Source organism: Neolamprologus brichardi, chromosome 4 (assembly GCF_056152115.1).
Source record: "Neolamprologus brichardi isolate AB-2024 chromosome 4, ASM5615211v1, whole genome shotgun sequence".
NCBI lineage: Eukaryota > Metazoa > Chordata > Actinopteri > Cichliformes > Cichlidae > Neolamprologus > Neolamprologus brichardi.
The window spans coordinates 8121787-8141687 of record NC_142107.1 but is presented as its reverse complement, the minus strand read 5'-3'; the positions used below and the strand labels follow the sequence as shown (position 1 = coordinate 8141687).

Genomic DNA, 19901 nt, shown 5'->3' with positions numbered 1-19901 from the left:
AGATTCACTCTTCCCAGTCTGGTGCAGGTCTACAATTCTTTTCCTGGTGTCCTTCGAAAGCTCTTTGGTCTTGGCCATGGCGGAGTTTGGAGTCTGACTGGTTGAGGCTGTGGACAGGTGTCTTTTATACAGATGATGAGGTCAAACAGGTGCCATTCATACAGGTAACGAGTGGGGGACAGAAAAGCTTCTTACAGAAGACGTTACAGGTCTGTGAGAGCCAGGGATTTTCCTTGTTTGAGGTGACCAAATACTTATTTTCCACCCTGATTTACGAATAAATTCTTTACAAATCCTACCATGTGAATTCATGGATTTTTTTTTCACATTCTGTCTCTCACAGTTGAAGTGTACCTCTGGTGCAAATTACTGACCTCTGTCATCATTTTAAGTGGGGTAACTTGCACAATCGGTGGCTGACTAAATACTTTTTTGCCCCACTGTATTCAGCTGTAATTTTGAAGACCAGCTTGTGTGATGCTGGAATAAAAGTAAACCATCACTTTTTCCTGGAATGTCAAAGTAAACACTTAAAAAATGAGGCCAAAAATCCCTTTTTGTGGATTTTATCATAAAAGCAGCCACAGTAAACATGAGTTATAATGTGACATTATCACAATCACTTGCACAACAGTTGTTATTCAGGGAAGAAGGATCCATATTACATTGTATTTTATAGTTATAGCTGAATACACACTGACACCTTAGCACTGATAAGTTTTGGTTTGCTCTTATTCAAAAGTTTCCCATTGCAGCTGCTCTATATGGATGTGCTTTCTTTTTGCCATTTTTTCATTTACCTTTGACATAACACATATCCAGTAAAGCAGTGACATAAATTTAATGGAACTTATAACACATATTATATCTTGAATATCTTACAGATTACAGACCCTTGGATAGAGAGTTTTGCCCACCTCTCCGGCCTGGTAGCTATCTGTTGAGGGCAGGAAATGTGAGAGAAAATAAGAGTAAAGGAGGGTCAAAGCGACTAAAGGGGCGGATAGAGGGGACAGAGCTTTGATCTTCCTGAAAAGACAAATTTTACATAAAAACACAGAAGCTAAAAACAAAAGAGGGACTAATGAGTGAAACAGAGACTATGATTTAAAAAGATGTATGAAGATGTTGTGAAACTTACACATAAATGTATAATATATTCCCATTTTTGCTTGTGTGTTTTGTAGAAGAGGTCATCTTGGCGGATGATGAGAATGAAAATGAATATGATGGTATCAATTTCCTTTTTCTTTTCGAATGTAACATAAATATGCACAAATGAATAGCTGGACTGTTGTGTTGTGGGTAAATGTATAAATATATTTGTACTGTATAACAGGTTCTCGTAGGAGAGCCACAAAGAACCACAAAAGCAAAGCTGAGCTTCTAAATTCAGAGGAAGGGGAGGGAGACCTGGGAGTAGGTAAGCTGTGTTGTGTTTCTCTCTGTCTGTCTAACACACACACACACACACACACACACACACACACACACACACACACACACACACACACACACACAAAACAAAGCCATTTTACATCCCTTCAGAGAAAACTGCATTTACTTGTTTTGTTTTTTTTTCTGCAAAAGCTCCCAAACCCTACACATTTCTACCACAGCTCTTAACCTAAACATAACTTCATGATAATCTTGCTTTAAAACACACTTATTTCCCATTATGACTGTAAAAAGGGATTTATATCCCCACATTAAGAGTAGCACACAGGAGAAACAGACACACAGTCAAAGGCAAATCGCAGGTACACAGAGATGCTATCTTATCTTGCATATCAGCATTACCTGACCCTCCTCTCCATCCCTCTCCCGCCCTTCCCTCTCCTTTCTCCCTCTCTGCTGCTCTGCACTCCTAATGTTACATTTTCACTGTCCTCGAGCCCCTCATCTTTTTTTCCCCTATCTTTAACCTGCCCTTGTTATCTCATTCCCGTTTCTCCGCTCAAACCATTTTTTCAGCACAGTCATTCTAGGCACTTCTCTAAGATTCTGAAAGCAAACTTTTTTTCTTCATTCTTTAGAGCAATAATGGACATGGTGCAACCTAGAAATTCAAAATTGATAAGACAGCTTTGATCATGTGCTACCTTTAAGTGAATTGTACATCAATTTGTACTTAAAAAGCAGATTCAGTGCCGAAAGGTTGATTGAATTGTAGTGTTCCAGCAAATAGGAGGTCCATCGATATAGTTGACTCTACTTTGGTAACTGTCCACTATAAAAGAATAATGCATTATTTTACTCTCCTAATAAGTTACAGAAATAATGGGATGGGATCTTTTGCCTGTATTAAAAAAAATACAGGCAAAAGATAACATTAGCATTTTAGTGCCAATGATTGTGTTGCCTTTTTGGTCACTCATTGACTTCTTTTCATTTATGTCACAGTGCAGCTGTTGATACACGATGTGCCTCATTTATCCTTTGTGAATGGTAGGTTCACCGTTTGCTCGTGCCAGCTTGAAGAGCTCCAAGCTGGAGGGATCAACTTTCAAGCGGCGGGAGCGGCGGTTTCGCTTCTTTATCCGTCACGTTGTTAAGTCCCAGGGCTTCTACTGGACCGTGCTGTGTTTGGTGGGCCTCAACACGCTGTGTGTGGCTGTTGTGCACTACGACCAGCCTGAACCACTTTCAGATTTTCTATGTGAGTAGGAGGTGAATGCTTGCATACTTAGTGCAAGTATGGGCCGATTATCTCCGCAAATGCACAAATACTTTCATCACAGATTATTGGAAAAGGAGTGGGTGAGCAAATTCTTCATTAATGTGGCTAAATCCATGAAAGAGCTGACCCAGTCGTTTAACACAAGCGCATCCAAGCACACACAGTTTTCCTCTCATGCAGACTAAGTCTTTTTCAAAAACGGTTCTGGGACAAATACACACACAGAGAGTCGCTCAGGTTTTCACCCTCGTCTCTTTTTGTGTTCTTCCCTCTGTGCAGATTTTGCCGAATTCATCTTCCTGGGAATATTCTTGACAGAGATGTTTGTAAAACTGTACGGCCTGGGCAGACAGGCCTACCTCAACTCCTCCTTCAACTGCTTCGACTGCATTGTGAGCCCCTCTCAGCTTGGGTCCACACCCAATAAAAAATAACACAATGTACAAACTCATAAGCGGGTCTATAGACGGACTTTACACCTGTGGGATGAAAACAATGCATGAAAAAAACCTCTGCTATAGACTTTACACAAACACAAATGTGCCATACTGCATGCTGATGTCTGTAGATTATTTGCTCAGTATAATAAATAACTATGTATAATTGCATATGCTTACATTTATATTAGGTGATATGTGGTAGCATATTTGAAGTCCTTTGGTCCATCATCCAACCGGGCACATCGTTTGGCATCAGTGTGCTACGAGCTCTCAGGTTATTGAGGATCTTCAAAGTCACCAAGTGAGTCACTTGTAATACAGTAATGATCATACATTAAAATAAAGGACATGGTATTATCATCATTTCCATGTGTCTGTTTCCCAGGTACTGGGCGTCTTTGCGTAACCTCGTCGTGTCTCTGCTCAATTCCATGAAGTCCATCATCAGCTTGCTCTTCCTGCTCTTCCTCTTCATAGTCGTCTTTGCGCTGCTGGGCATGCAGCTCTTCGGAGGACAGTCAGTGTCTCTCTCCTTCCCCTTTAACAGCCATGATTTAATTTTCTGCTAACCTATTGGTTTTTGCTAATTGCCAGTTGACCTAAGGCAGTTTTTCAGAGCGCTGGTTTTTCAGACAAACATTTGTTGTGCTTGCCTCTGGCTCTCTCAGTCGTTCTCTCTATGCTCACTGTTTTCTCAGCTCCTATTATATATATATATATATATATTTTTTTTTTTTTTTTCATTCTTTCACTGCTAGGTTTAATTTTGAAAATGGCACCCCTCCAACCAACTTCGATACATTTCCCGCAGCAATAATGACGGTGTTCCAGGTAAGCAGAGGAGAGCGATGTACTGTAAAACGAGAAAAGGGGAGGGAGAGGCTAGTGGAGGGAGAAAAAGCCGCAAAATAGAAGACAAAGCTGGATTAAAGCTAAATGCTGAAAGGACCAAAGAGGATTTGCGCACGAGGAAGTGATATAAAATGTAAAATGCTACTCTAGAACCCTTAAAGATTATTAGGTGGGAGCATAATTCTGCTAAAACATGTTCAAATATTTAAGTAGTGTGTAGAAAAGGGTGAGTCTGTTCTTTGATTATAGCATTTTGAGCAAATATGTGGATGTGAGAGTGCTCGTCATAGCATTGTCTGAATATTTGTGTATGTTTGCCAGATCCTGACCGGCGAGGACTGGAATATGGTGATGTATGATGGCATCAAATCTCAGGGTGGAGTCAACAAGGGCATGGCCTTCTCCGTCTTCTTCATTGTACTCACGCTTTTTGGCAACTGTATCCCTTGACAGTGACATTGAAGATAAGCCTACATGCATGCGCAACTCCCAGATATTTAGACATTTGTAGATGTGTTTTACACATTTTTACTTTACTAGTAAAAAGTCATACAAAGGTTAAATGCAGATTTTTTTTCACAGTTTTCTTTAGGACAGCCTCAAAAGTGGAATAGTTCGAATGCTTCTTTCTACCTATTGCTGTTTGCTGTTGTTTTGTAGTTGCGGTTAATCTGAATAGAAGTGCTACTTTTTTTCTTAGCCTTACTTCCTTTAATCTTTTTTTTTTGGCATATCGACATTAAAGCAATTAGTCTTGCATCGAGACATCGAGACATTGCACAGAAACCATCCGACAAACAACCTGCATGATGGTCTGCCTGAGAAGCTCAATTCACTGCAGGGGCCAGTCCCTCTCCAACGGTCACTTGCAAGAGCTTCAGTCAGTGTTGTATTTACTGTTTTATTCACTGACAACCTGTTCTTTGGCACGGCTGACAAAAGATCAAAGTGAGAACGTGTAAGAAAAAGAACAATCTCTGAGAAATAGTCATGCTTCTTTTATTCATGCTGGACTGAGGGCAGAGTCAGCTCTTCATCTTCAGCTACAGAGTCATATTATGTACAATCTCAGTTCTACAAAGGTTTTGATGCTGTGGACAAACCCATATATAACATAGAAAACATATTAAATGTTAAAACTGGGACATTTTACTGCTTTATAAAGAAAATACTGGCTCGTTTTGAATTTGAAGGTGGCAACATGTCTCAAAAAAGTTGGGATGGGGCAAAAAAAGGCTGGAAAAGAAAGTGGTCTAAAAAGAAACACCTCAAGGAGTTTGCACCCAGTTAGGTTCACTGGCAACAGGTCAGTAACATAATCGGGTGTAAAAAGAACATGTCAGAGAGTGAGACAGTCTCTCAGAAATAAAGATGGGCAGAGGTTCACCAATCTGCAAACAACTGTCAACAAATTGCAGAACAGTATTAGAATACTTTTCCTGTAATAATGCAAAATTTTGAGTGCTTTGAATATCTGATCATCTGCAGTGCATAATATCATGAAATACAGAATCCAGAGGAATCTCTGTGCACAAGGGACATGTTATGTAGCGCTGTGTGGAAACACAGGGAAGCACATAGCAGACAGGGATGATGTGACAACAAGCGGACGAATACAGAGAACCTAAATGCAGACAGGATCATGAGAGGAAGGGAAACAGCAGAGAACACCGCTGGAATTAATACAGCCTAACAGGACAGGGAAGCAAAACTGAACACAGAGAACACAGGATGAGAGACTGTCAAAATAAAACAGGAAGTATGATAACACTTGACACTGGGAAGCAGACTAACTAAGGAGACAGAAAGGGAACCAAACGTGGAGACAAGAGTTAAACAAACATGAAGCTGACAAAACATGCAACACAGGAGAGGCATGGAAACGGAACCTAAAGACCAGATGACAAAACTAAGACCAGAAACTAATAATATAACACAAATAAGAAAAACAACTAAAAGAACCAGAACCAGGAAAATATACATTAAATCTTCGAATATTAAATAAACCAGAATCCGAAGGGTTCAAATACAAAAGCAGGACAAACAGGACAGGACAAACCTGAAATGGATGCTCGCCTTCAAGTGGCACTAAATTAAAAACAGGCAGAATTCTGTCATTCTGTCAACCATTGCATGGGCTTGGGAACACTTCTAGAAATCCCTTTCTTTGCCACGCAGGTTAAACCTCTGTCAGGCACAGTTCATGATCTAGATTGCTAGCATTTTGTAAGTAAATAAATTGGATATTTTCTCAGGTTAAACATTTGATATGTTTTCTTTGATATACTGTGAATAAAATATGGGTTTTATTAGATTTTCAAACCACTGCATTCTGTTTTTATCTACATTTTGCACAACGTCCCAATTTTTCTGGAATTGGGATTATAATACCAAAGTGATTGTCAACAGGTATCTAATCAGAGATTCTGATAAGTCCACTGTCCTGGCATATACTGACACAGACCTGTGTTGTCATCTGTAAGTTGAACCACACACTGTTAAGGGATCTGTAACAAGGATGATACTGTAGCAATAATGATACGCTGCAATCCAATACATCAACTTGCCAAGAGGTACATTATAATATAAGTGGCTTAGCCAATTATTTTATGTACATTTTGTTTTCTCTTGCACAAACAATCTCCCAGATGCTGGATTGCTTTTAACTCTGTGTTCAGACACTCTGCTGAATGTGTTCTTGGCCATCGCTGTGGACAATCTGGCCAACGCACAGGAACTGACCAAGGTATAGTACAGTCTAATATGAGTGCAGTTTCTTACACTAACACATTAACGACGAGTTATCCTCCTCTAATCAATGAACTTCTTCTGCTTCCCTCATGTGAATTTTTCCTGCCTTTATCATATTTGGGTTTTGATGTATTTTCTAATCCACATTTGCAGGATGAACAGGAAGAAGAGGAAGCTGCCAATCAGAAGATTGCCCTGCAGAAAGCCAAGGAAGTGGCTGAAGTTAGCCCACTATCTGCTGCAAACCTCTCCATTGCAGCGTGAGTCTCTGTCTCTATTACTTTTGTGTCACCATCTGGGAGTCTAGTACTTATGTCGGACTCAGCACATTGGGAAGTGGACGGTATAGCACAGTTGAGTGTTTGAAGTCAGGAAAACCGTCAGTGAACCATAATCTGTTCAAGTTTGGATTCTTAAAACATCACTTCATCGCCTTATGAACGTGTGGTGATGTTGCTGATTGCAAATAGTCTTTCATCACAATGAGCTTTAATGACTAATTACCCTTCAAAAGTACACAGCCCCACTTTTTCCTTAGAATTGCAATATATTCATTGATCAAATAGCATCTTCCAAACTGACTTTTTTCTGTTTCAATATAAAATTTAAAGTTCATGAATGTAAAAATTCTCTGTATATTTTGTCATCATAGTGGAATAAACAATGTCTTCATCTATCTGGCAAGGAAAGGAAATTGGGGATAGCCTAAACACACATATACTTGCTTCTCGTCCTTCTCTCTGTCATCTCTTTCTTCTCCTTTACTTTTTGTCTTAGTCTTTGATCCCTTTTCTCTGTACACACAAGGCTCTGTACTTTCATGTCTGGTAAAGTTCACACACTTTGCTCTCAGATGCAAATACGTGCATGAAAATACGTTCAGCACAACACAGGGGTACCATGTTTGCTTTTAAATACCATACGTAATAGCACAGTCCTTACCATTTTGGTGTGTGAGACTGTGCTCACTCATTGTCACTCGCAGGTACAATGAACAAACATGCCCTAGAGTTTTAGCTCAATACACTCACACGCACATATGCTTATTAACATTTCCATCATTTCATGAATCGCTTAGGTTCTTGTTACTGTTTGTGCCGTGTAGTGTGCTTCACTATGAAGTGACCATCTGTGTCTGTGTAATCAGTTTAATTTACTTGGAATTATGATATAAATATGTCTTATTTTCACTACAGTGTATGTGTATCTGTCTGTATATGTGTGTGTGTGTGTGGATGTATGTGAGTGTGTGAGAAAAGAAGCTTTCAGGTAATGTCGGTTTGGTATAATATCCAGCATTTCTTCTCTAGATTACCATGGTTGTTTGTCCAAATTTATCCAGAAAAACAACCTTCACAAACCATGCAGCCTAATTGCTTGAATCTTTTGAAAGCAGACTGTAGGACAGAGGTTTACCAGAGTCTCGTTTAAGCTCTAAGTATTGTAGGGCTGCAGATTGCCTTACGTTCTACTGTGCCAGTGTAAATCCAAATCCCTAATTTCTGTGGTGCAAATAAAAGAAAGAGAGAGATAGAGACAGAAAGACATTTAAATTCAAGAGGAGATCGTCCCTGTTTTCCCAAGGAAGGATTTTAAACTTGGGGACATCAGTGGTGCATGAAGAATCTCTTAAGAAGATATGGCAGACTCAGACAAAACTACGTAAAACCAGTTGTAAGGCAACACAAGTCCAGTTTGTACTCTCAAAAGGAAATTGCCCTCTCTTAAACAGCCATGCATTCTAAACAAAGTGCGAAGACATTTTGGGAAGTATTATTCTAATGATAGTGAATAATTTTTTTAAAAGTTTCAGCACTGTGTTTTCAATAAGCTTAAAGAAGCCTTTGGAAATAATAAAAATCATATTAAATTAGGTTGTCCTTATAGATTTGGTCCTTTAAATTATTAGCATGCTATTTTGTGTTATGGAAGAGGATCATGCACAAATTCTGAATTCAGAAATAAATTCATGACCAAAATGTATCTACTTTTTTAAGTGCCCCTAACCCTCTTTAAGACAAAGCAGAGCATTTCATATTTAAAATGTTTATTTTTAAATCTTACTGTAACCTTTTCAGGGTTTATCAGTTTTCAGTACAGGTCAGAAATATGCAGATATTACATGTTTTATTAAAATTTTAAAACATGTTGTCACAATGCCAGTGTATGTTGTCATGTAGGATATACTCACAGGACCATATTTTGGTAAGTATTTTTTTAATCTAGTGGCTTCAGTGGAAAAAGAGAGTAAAGGGTAAACATGTGCAGTACATTATAAAGAAGTAAAACTGATCAGCGCACAACAGCAGCACTTGAAAGTGAGTGATAGAAGAAAATGGATTTTGTTGAGTGTGTGTGTGTGTGTGTCTTTTGTGTCTGTGTGTACGAAGGGTTGCATTCCAAAATGCTTAAATTTTTGACAAAAAATATTCTAAGATTTGCTTCCATTTTTGGATTTCAGGATTATAGTTTACTTTTTTAGTAGTCTAGACATGTAACGCTTTTGTCTTGGATAGCGATTATTTTTTTTAGAGTTGGCACTTTGTGTTTTTTTTCCTTTCTTTTAAAAAAATAAATGGATAGCCCATTTTGGAATGAAATCCTCCTTCTGTTCTTTTGTGTCATCTCACTCACCAGCTGTTTCCCTCCTCAGCAACAAAGTACACAGTGAGTGTCACAACGCTTCTGACCCCTTTCTGGACTGGTATTTATTTATTTGTTTATTCATTTATGACTTCCTTCTGTTTATTGACTTTACAACCATTCCTTGCTTTTTTCATGTTTTAGATCTCTATCCTTTTCTTGGCCCTTTGTTCGTAACGTCTGTTTTTTTCCAAATTATTGTACACATCTGGCTTTTTTTTTTTTTTTTTTAGCTTTTTCTTTATGTTGGCTTATTTTTTTAAAGTACTGTTTCTGTTGCCTACGGCTGTTGCTTTATTGTCATTGACTGTTGGCCCTGAGAGAAAAGTGAGTTAAAGTTGGTAGAAATTTTGGAGGGTAAGAAAGGAGGTGGTCACTGACAGTTTGGGGGTGTTTTTTATCTCATCTTTTTGCAAAAACAAGAAATCAGTTATTCTAACTAATATAAACCATTTAATTCAGCTCGATGGCTATTTTTGCTCTGCACAAAATCTGTCCATTAAATTGTATTTCCTTTAGCATGGGATGATTAGTTGTGTATAATTTGAACAAATTCTGACCTTGCCTCAGTGTTATCCTCCACACTGTTTCCCACGTGGTTTACCAAAATAGGACCGTCCTGCCTTGTGCTTTGGCAAGCTGTGCAGATACCCAAAGCCCTGTTCTGTTAAGAGCTGCGTTGTTTTATAGGTCCAGTCAAATGACCCTTTAAGTGTCTGTGGCCCCCAGTGTGTCTTTATGTCCTTGCTATTTGATGTACTTATATTTTTAGTGTTGGTTTCCACTTCATCATTCTCATGTCTTTGTGCGTTCATTTGCATAGCATCAAGTCTTAAAGCAGGTCTTAACGAGGCCAATCCCTTTCTCCCTTTTCCACCATGCTTCATTTTGCAGCAAGGAGCAGCAGAAGAACCACATCAAGGGAGTCAGCAAGTCAGTGTGGGAGCAGCGCACCAAGGAGCTGAGGAAGCAGACTCTGGCATCCAGCCGCGAGGCCCTCTATAACGAATTGGACGCAGATGACCGCTGGAAGGCAAGGACAGGGAGGGAGGAGCACAACAATGTAAAGGAAAAGGCAAAAAGGGCCCCTAGACTTGTGCTATCAGTGTACACAAGTTATGGCCACGAGTGTTGATGATGACTTTTATTGGTTTTCATTTGTTCTTGTTAATCATTTATCGGTGGCTTATTTACCAACTATGGTCTAAATATTGGTTGGAAATTTCCAATATATAACTGAAATGTAGGTCTTCTAAAGTTTTGCCTCCTCTCATGAATTACATATTTTAAAATTATTCCTTCTGTGCTGTTTCGCTATCCATTCGTTTCCTTGCAGGTCAACTATTCACGTCACATCCGTCCAGACATGAAGACCCATCTTGATCGACCCTTAGTGGTGGACCCCCATGAAAATCGTAATAACAACACAAACAAGACAACTGGCAACAACTCAGACTTCTGTGTCAGCCAGCACCATCCTGAGCACCATGGCCAAGTGGGAGGGGATGGTGGAGGAGGTTCAGGTCCACCCAGACCTCCCATGGAGCGGGGAGAATCCACGGAGAGTAGACGGAGCCGCAAAAGTGAGCATCACCACAGCTCTCATGTCCGTCTGGATGCTACAGTGATTCCTGGGCCGGGTTCAGAGGAGAGGCTACCCAGGCGCCATCACCACACGCGGACTGGGAGTCGAGGAGGAGGGCAGTCCGAACACAGGAAGCCAAGGTCACATCGAAAGAATGCTGAAGATGGTGAGGAAGGTGGGGGAGGAGCTGGAAAATCTGGAAGACATAAGAGCAAAGGAGTGGATGGGAGTAGGGAAGGAGGAGAGCATGAGCGAGCAGGCAATGGCGGTGAGAAGAGGTCAAGAAGAAGCCGGCGTGGAAGCCAAACAGAGGGCGAGGGGAAGCGGATGTGCTCACACAGAAGGAAGTATGTCATTCATTTTTCAGTCATCCTTTTTACAATCTCCTCTAATCTGATGGCTGTAATTCTTTCTTTGACCTCTTCCTAGGGACTGCAGTGTCCCAAACCTATCTACCACACGGCCCATCCAAAAGAGTCTCTCAAGGCAGAATAGCCAGTACAGTGAGGACATGGACAACCTCATGAACACCAAACTGGTGTCTGGTTCTACACCACCTAGCGAGGGTCGCCCCTATCCAGTGGCCAGTCACACTGTCACCCCTGGATTTGGATCTGCCCTTCATCTTGCTAACAGTGGCACTCGTGGAAGTTTGGTCACGTTAGATAGTTATGGGAATGTCGGACATCACCGTGCAAACAGTGTGATCAGGCTGCCCCACCCTGATTATACTGCTGTGGACATGCCCATTTTTCCATCCACCAATGCCATACTGCAAGGTAGGGGTGAATGGATGTGTTTTTCTTTTCTTTTGTATTTCTTCTGCTACTTTATAGCTCTTTACAATGTTTTCCTCCTACCTTCAGTTAATAAAAATGCCAACACTGAACCTCTGCCACCTGCTACAAATGATGATGAGGAAGGAGGGGAAGGAGGGCCTAGGCCCATGCCTCCATATAGCTCCATGTTCATCTTCTCGACCACCAATCCGTAAGTGATACGTACTAACAATTACCAATGCACAGGCTAGCACACGTAGTATATGCACACAATGCAAACTGAAACACACTGTCTCATAATTACCAGTTAACCATATAAACCTTTGGCTAAATCCCTATCCTAATGAGGACACATCTTTCCTTAAGTATGAACACAAAGTCAGCAACACAAAGCAAAGATGAAAACCAGCCCAAAGAGACTTGAAAGCATGAGAAACATGAACAGGTCAAAACAGAGGCTGCAAGCCTGACTGCTCATCACTGCTTTTGTTACTTGTTGAAGTTCAGGCTCTGGCTGCTGGGCTGGGGTCAACATGCACTCAGCTTTATCATCATTCTTGGCTAGCTTTGCGTTAGCATGCTGTCTGTGCAGATGTTTGCAAAGAGATGAAGCAGTATAATACTATAATGGATGCAGTTTCCATTTTACCTTCACGCTCTTGTCCTTTTGTGCAGTGAAAAAAAGTATTGTCCATATCTCCGCTCCTCTAATGCTGTATAGCTGTTTTCTGTTGCCTACACTTTGCACAGTCAAAAGTCAGCTTTATTGTAGTTGACTTTTGATCCAAAAGTATGAGATAAAGTTGATTGTTGGTATAATATTTTGAGGGTAGGGAAGGATGTAGTTAGTGTCTAGACAGCTACTCTTGCCTCTTTAGTTAATTTGATGCAGTTTGGTGTCGATTTAGCAGTCTATTAAATTGTCTGTACCTTACAATGGTTTGCCCAATGGATGGAAAATGGAGGCATGAACCACATATCAATTATCTGATCCTGATAGCTACACCAGAAACCAAGAAAAGACTGCCACTGCCCGGCCACTGACAAACTGATGGATTCCCAGATTGATATTTGGGTAAACCCTGCTTTACTTTCTACTGTGGTCCCTCAATTGCCCACAGTGCTGATGGAAAGATTGACTTGCCTGTCACTATCTCAAAAACTATTTAAAATGAAGCTCAATCATTATGTCATGTATTCTAGACTGTGGGTTGGCATAGCATGAAAAGAGGTCATTTGCTAAAATTTGTTGAAGACACAAAGCCTAATTTTAGCAAATGAGCAGGTCTAGTTTGTGTAAACATTAAAACAGAGCTGTTTAAACATTAGTTGAGTATTTGAGAGGGATTTAAATTTTGTTTAGCCTCCACAATGGCCTTCATTATACTTATAAATTAAACATAATGGTATGCATTGCATTAATGCAAGAGAAAAACAAATATCTTTGTCTGCTCCTAGGTTTCGACGAGCATGCCATTACATTTGCACCCTGCGTTATTTTGAGATGTGCATCCTGCTGGTCATTGCAATGAGCAGTATTGCCCTGGCAGCTGAAGACCCTGTTTGGCCCAATTCCCCTCGAAACGATGTAAGAAATTCATCATACATGTATTATTGGTTCTTTTGGCAACTAAAATATTATGCATATAATTTATCTATTATTTTTTGTATTTACTCTCAAGGTTATCTCCCTAGCCTTACGTGCGTGGAGGTCTGAGCAGTAAATGAAATAACTATATAGAGTATGAGATAGAACGTATAAATCCAGCACTTAAAATTATTATTGACAGTTTTATAGTGGGTAGACAATTAAGTGGCACACACAATATTCAGGATTTTCTGTGTTCAGACTCAGCAAAATGATACAAACTCACAGACCACACATGCACAGGAAACAGTTGAAGTTTAAAGTACTGCCTTCTTTAGTAAATTGATATCAGATGATGCAAAATAAGTGCAACACTGCACTTATCTAAAATACAAAATCATCATATGCTCACTTTTTCTTTGTGCAGGTTCTGCGCTATTTTGACTACGTCTTTACAGGAGTTTTTACTTTTGAGATGTTAGTAAAGGTGAGACAAATGAAGAATCAGCATTTTTCCTCAGTGTTGAGACAAACATTTCCTCTTTTTGATAAAGGCTGTAATGGGTCCATGTTTTTGGTCTCTTTTCTAGATGGTGGATCTGGGGTTGGTCTTGCACCAGGGCTCTTATTTCCGGGACTTGTGGAACATCCTTGACTTTATAGTGGTTAGTGGTGCTCTGGTGGCCTACGCCTACGCCTTAGCGTAAGTCTCCCTCCTGCTTCCCCCTCTGCTCTCTTTTCTCCTCTCCCACTCCTCTCCCCTCTCACTGGTACCTTGGAGTACAGCGTCCCCGGTTCTTCTTCACTCAACCATGGCTGATTTTTGGCCTCTACTTTCTCTATCCTACATACTTTTCTTTCATTCACTCGCATACATTTTCTCTCTTGGCACTTTTTCATTCTCTTGTCTCCTGTTATCCTCCACCATAAACCCAAGTCTTACCTTTATTTAGAGTGCAAAAGACCTGTCCTCTTTTTTTGGCCATGTCCTTACTTCATTTCTCTCACGGTCACATTTTGCTCCTGCAGTCCTTTCATTTTTAAGCTCCTCCTATTTCAAGCTCCTTCCAGCTTCTGCGTAAACACTCCCACATTATAAAATAGATCCCAGCATCCTCTCCCTATCTACCTCCCCATGTGAGAGGTGAGGACCACCCTTTGCACCTGTAACCCTTTAGTGCCCAGGGCGTTCTAAAGTAAAAGGGCCCATGCAAACCCCGGCCAGGTCACCAAAAATCTCAACACCGTTCTCTACTACAAAGCAGGTACTTTAATCTTTACTTGATTTGCATGGCTCTAAAGATAAATATACAACTACATGTTGATTACTGAGTTAGGCTGTAGATAATAAGTGCTATGCTGGTACAAAGCATGAATTTTGCTTTTGCATGGTGTGTGAGAATATAAAGCAATTTATAGATTTAGAAGTCTGCATTAATGTGATGTCATGTTTTGGATATAATATATACACACATATATGTAGATATTAGGGGTGCAACGATACACAACATTCACGGTTCGGTTCGGTTCGATACTTTGGTGTCACGGTTCGATATTTTTTCGATACAAAAAAATGTTCATGCCTTTTTAATTTGTCATTTATTAAAATTATAAATATATATTTTAACTCAAAAGTACAGTTTTTAAATTTAATGTTGCTGAAACAACAAAATAATAATAATAATAATAAAAAATCTATCTGATTGAGAAATCACTCATCTTTGGAAAAGAGAGTTTATTACAGAGAAATGGCTCTTTCCAAAATAAAAGCTATACTATACGCTTCTTCTGGGTTATATTCTCAGCAGCATATTAAACATATCAGGTCCCCATAAGGAGAATCATGTGCTAACGGCTGTCTAAATGACTCGGGTAAAGTTTGTAGCATGCGTGCTTGTTGTTTTTGTCTGCTTCCACTTGTCTTTGCACTAGGATGATGTCGGCGTAAATGTGCAGTCATATTCGTTGTGTTCCCACTAGTGCTGTCAGCGTTAATCTCGTTAAAATGCCATTAACGCCATAACGCGTCAAATCTCCGTTAACGAGTTACCACGGAGCGCCCCGTGCGTGGGGCTGGATGGCGTCAACACGTTAACAAGCTAACTGCGCTAACGCACTAGTTCCCACAAATTGAGCATTGCATGGCACATCCGACATACTGTTTTACTTTTGTCCATGACGCGCTTACCTTCAGGGTCATGCTTCACATGAAAACCAAGATAGTACCAAACGCCAGCTCTGAATGAGGGTGGGGGAGGTTCAATTTCGGGTAGCATTAAGGCAGTTGCCATGTTGCAACGAGCTTAGCTTCTGTCTTGCTAGCTTGCGTTGCGTTCAGTGGATCTGCACTCGACAGTGCAGCCTAGGCGGAGTAGTCGAACGCAGATCCACTGAGCGCTCAACACAGACAGCATCATCAGAAGAAAAGTTGATAAAATAAATAAAAAATTTTGTATTGTTCAATACATATGCGTACCGAACCGAAAGCACTGTATCGAACGGTTCAATATCGTTACGAGTATCGTTGCACCCCTAGTAGATATGTTTCCGTATAATATATTTGTGCTCTCAAATTAATGATAATGATATACCATAGATTTTTACACAGGTCTGCAATATGTGAAGACACTGGATATTGTTTTTACTGTGGAAGTGACTGAAAGCAAACCTACATAGCTTAAACTGCTATGAGCTTTTGGACACTTGGATTATAAGGCACCTAGCATTCTTCTGTGTTGGGTCATTGAAGTTGGTGGACTTGGAGCCTCTTGGATGGAGGATGCTCTGTTCATTTTAACTTAAACACCAGTAACATACACTTATGGTCAAAAGTTTTGGGCTTCACACTCTTTTAACTACAGCTTTTGCCACAGATCAGGCACCTAGCCATACAGTCTGCCTTTACAAACATTTGTCGTTCTAAAGAGTTCAGTGAATTTAAGCATGGTGATAATATAAGACACTATACCTACAACAAGTCAGTTCATGAAGTTTCTTCCCTTTTAAATATTCCACAGTCAACCGTAACTGGTATTACTGCAAAATGGGCCACAACCACAATATGGCAGACCTTACAAAAGTTACAAAGCAGGGTTAGGCAGGTACACAGTGCAAAAAAGTCACCAACGCACTGCTGCAGAGTTCCAAACCTCCTCTGACTTTAACAACAACACAAAAACTATGAATTAGGAGCTTCATAGTATGGGTTTCCGGCTGAGCAGCTCCTGTAAGTGTAAATAGGTGATTCAGTACAGAATTTGTATTAATCCAAATATATTTGACAGTTTTATTTAAACTGAACTGAAATGAGAAACTTTCAGAGACTCTGTGAGTGTGGTCTGTATCTAACCACTTGAGGTCTTTGATTAATATAAGCTAAGTGATACAAATAAATTAATACATTTTGAACTCTTGACTTTATAAAACTGACACTTGAGTAATGACTTGAACTAAAGATGACACCTTGGATTTTCATAGTCCCAGAATGATATCTTGTGACGTTGTCCCCTCAGAGCTCCTCAAACAGTTGGGGGTTTTTTGCGGTCCTATTGACCCATCTTTTATGCCACCTTTACTGAACTGCTCCTCCTCTGCACTTTGTGTCCATTCTTCCACCTCTTTTTATCATACATCACGATGACACCCAAAATGTACTTACTTTTCTCATCATTCTGTCCTCAGAAAAGTCTGTGAAACAGTGCACATTCACAGGTATTTCTCCAGATATACCGGAGAAAATATTCTGCAAGCTTAAATGAAGAAATAGGCTTTTTTTGTCATTCGGTATTTTGTTTACTGAAGTCAATGAGAGTCTCTGGAACTATGGCAAAAATGTTAGAAATTTTGGCATAGTCACTGGGAATAGTCGTGAATCATTTCACCAAGATTCAGGTCTGTGCCTTCAGCAGTCTATCCCCACCAGTGGGTAAGAGTTAAACCCAACAAGTTACCAATAATCTCAACTAATAAAAACCTTCCAGCTTTCAAATGCTGCTATGCTAAAATAGTTTTGGTTTAATCTAACATAAACTAGGTTGTCCAGCTTATCTGCTTACTTTATAACTATGCCGTAGTACATTGTTAAAGTCCAGCTGAATTAAGAACTCATGAACACGGCAGGTGCTCCACGGTTCTGGTAGAGGTGATCCATTGTCAAGACGTTCACTCTTTGTGAATCATCTTTATATGTGTGTGTTTTAACCAACGCTCTTTCCCCTCATTTTAGTTGAATTTGTGTCTCTCTGTTTGTATATACAGAGATCTTTGTCTCCACCTTTTCTGTGTGTCCCAACCTCTTTCTGTTTCACTGCTGAATTTTTTTTTCTCTGTGTATCTTCTCTGCAAGACCAAATTCATCCAGTGGAAATGTTGAGTATGAATTATAATGTAGCCTTAATCTGAAGAAAATGAACAAACAAGCCCAATTTGACTGTAGTAGAGGTTTATCGTGCTAATGGCTGATGGGAGATCGGAACCAGTAAGAAAAGATTCCTACCCATCCAGATAGTACCTTAATTCAATTGGTGAAATCAAACAGCACTCCTGAAGCGATCAGAAGTCTTGTTGGAGATGTTTATCACTCCCTTAATCAAATTATTCTGGTCTGAGGGCTGCTGTGTCTTGGACCACTTATGCAGCTGTCCTTCATATTTCTGCAGTCAGACTGAGGTTCAGATCCAGACAGGCTCAGAGTCAGAGATGATGACTAATCAAGTTTGGTTTGCCTTGAAGCGCACCTTGACATTCTAAGATGTTTTTTTCACCAGGTAGTGTTTACTCTTTTATGTGCCTGAAATGAGTTTATATATGGGCTTGCTGGTCCTTAATAATAGTAATTTAAATATTTAGTTGTTAATCATGACGTTTTACACATTCGATGATTTTCAGAGAGTAGCACTAGTTACCATTTGAAATCTTGCACACTCATCAAGCAGTTTTTTGCGGGGCGGGGGGGGGGGGGGGGGGGGGGGCTAAATTGTGAATGTAAGAAATTATCTGAATGTGTATTTTGTTATTTGGTAAGAGGAGTCTGTGAGTAGGTTGGTTGATCTAACAAGAGAAGGTACTGTCTTTTCTTTTTTCCCCTTTCTCTCTCATATGGATGTTTCCCTCAAAATCCTTCCTTTTCTGTGTCCCATTCTGTTTCTTTATCCCACCTTGACTCCTCTGTCTTGTTGTTCTCACCTCTTACTCATATCTCTCTTCGGACTACGAGCAGCAGCGGCAGCGGGTAAAGTTCTCTCACTTTTTCCTCCTCATTTTCTTCTTCTGCACTCTCGGTATCTGTTTCTCTGATCACACATCTCTTTCCTTCTCATTCATCCATTGTCACAGTTGAAATGTGTATCTGTCTATATTATTTTTCAGTTTTTTTTTAAATCCATTGTTCACCATGGAACAACTCGGACTCAAACACAACTAAACCTCATCTTAACTTCTGTCAGGTTCTCAACTGATTCACACAGATGCAAAGGAGATATTTGTGCTTTAATTGCAGGTTTTGCCACACATTTTTATTTCAATAAATATGGATATGAACATGATCAAGAAGGAAACTTTTAACCAAAGATGGATAAAAACACAGACACAGTGATTTGCATACACACACACACACACACACACTCATGCAGATACACACATTAGTGGTGGTTGTGTGCAAATACACACACAGCCACCACCAGTCTGCCATCTGGTCTAACAGCTGTAAGACACAGGCAGCTGTATACACAGCTGCTGCCCCCCTAAGGATCACTTTCAGTGACCTCTTCACCCTGATCTGTACACTGGATATGTGAGGATTTGTTAAAATCAGGGCATTTGAATTACAGTCAAATTTTCTATGAAACTAAAGCCAGTTTACATAAAGTCAGCATCAGTTAACTCCTGCATTGTTTCTTTAGGCTCCTGCAGCCTTGTACACAGTGCCAGCCCAAATCCAGTATTTGACATGTCTAGATTACAGAAACCTATTCAGAAAGTTTGGACAACAACACCTTTCACCTTGGAAGCTATAGCAAGTAGCTAGGGATCTTAAGCTACTTGCTATAGCTAGAGAGATACCTATGGCATTACCACAGAAACCCATAAAGATAGGTTGGTAACGTCTGGAAGCACAAATCCGACTGTAACACTTGAAGATAAGGAAAGTCTGATCACAACATCTGATTTAAGGAACAAATCTGCCATGTCTTCAGTCTGAACATCGCCTTTGAGGTCTATTATAATTTAACACTCTATGGCATATGTACCTGGACAGTTACACTGCCAAAGTGAAAAAAACAAAGAGAGGTTTGGCTCAGCATTTCATTGGGAAATGCTTTATAAAATCTTTGTCTTGGCCAAAAACCATGCAAGACAAGATTCCATGCTGTCTGAACAATGCTGTGAAACAAGCTAATCCTGGAGCTTATAGAAATTAACTAGATGAGTCATCAAGAGAGAGTTTGGCTGTTCATTTAAAAAGTTTTTCCCATTTTTAAGCACAACGACACTACCAAATTGCGGCATATGCTTGAAATTGAAGGCGTTTTTAAAATGTGTTAAAACTTTTAACGCATTTACGGTGACGAGCAGAAGAGCCCCT

The 19901-nt window shown here is 39.9% G+C and overlaps 1 protein-coding gene across 9 annotated transcripts in view; it reads left to right on the top strand.

The window, feature by feature from the left end:
- The window catches only part of cacna1aa (calcium voltage-gated channel subunit alpha1 Aa), an 85901-nt gene that overhangs the window by 34962 nt on the left and 31038 nt on the right, over nt 1-19901 (top strand). For 5 of the 9 annotated variants that reach the window (XM_087839738.1, XM_087839743.1, XM_087839740.1 and 2 more), the window contains exons 9-26: nt 1188-1232; nt 1340-1423; nt 2453-2659; nt 2960-3072; nt 3309-3421; nt 3506-3637; nt 3879-3951; nt 4294-4411; nt 6651-6718; nt 6877-6983; nt 9377-9427; nt 10261-10429; nt 10703-11298; nt 11381-11730; nt 11818-11941; nt 13189-13318; nt 13746-13805; nt 13909-14021. In XM_087839738.1, the coding sequence (XP_087695864.1) occupies nt 1188-1232; nt 1340-1423; nt 2453-2659; nt 2960-3072; nt 3309-3421; nt 3506-3637; nt 3879-3951; nt 4294-4411; nt 6651-6718; nt 6877-6983; nt 9377-9427; nt 10261-10429; nt 10703-11298; nt 11381-11730; nt 11818-11941; nt 13189-13318; nt 13746-13805; nt 13909-14021 (2653 nt within the window). The remainder of the gene's footprint in view (nt 1-1187; nt 1233-1339; nt 1424-2452; nt 2660-2959; nt 3073-3308; nt 3422-3505; nt 3638-3878; nt 3952-4293; nt 4412-6650; nt 6719-6876; nt 6984-9376; nt 9428-10260; nt 10430-10702; nt 11299-11380; nt 11731-11817; nt 11942-13188; nt 13319-13745; nt 13806-13908; nt 14022-19901) is intronic. The other 4 variants (XM_087839745.1, XM_087839742.1, XM_087839739.1 and 1 more) reach the window with 3 other exon arrangements.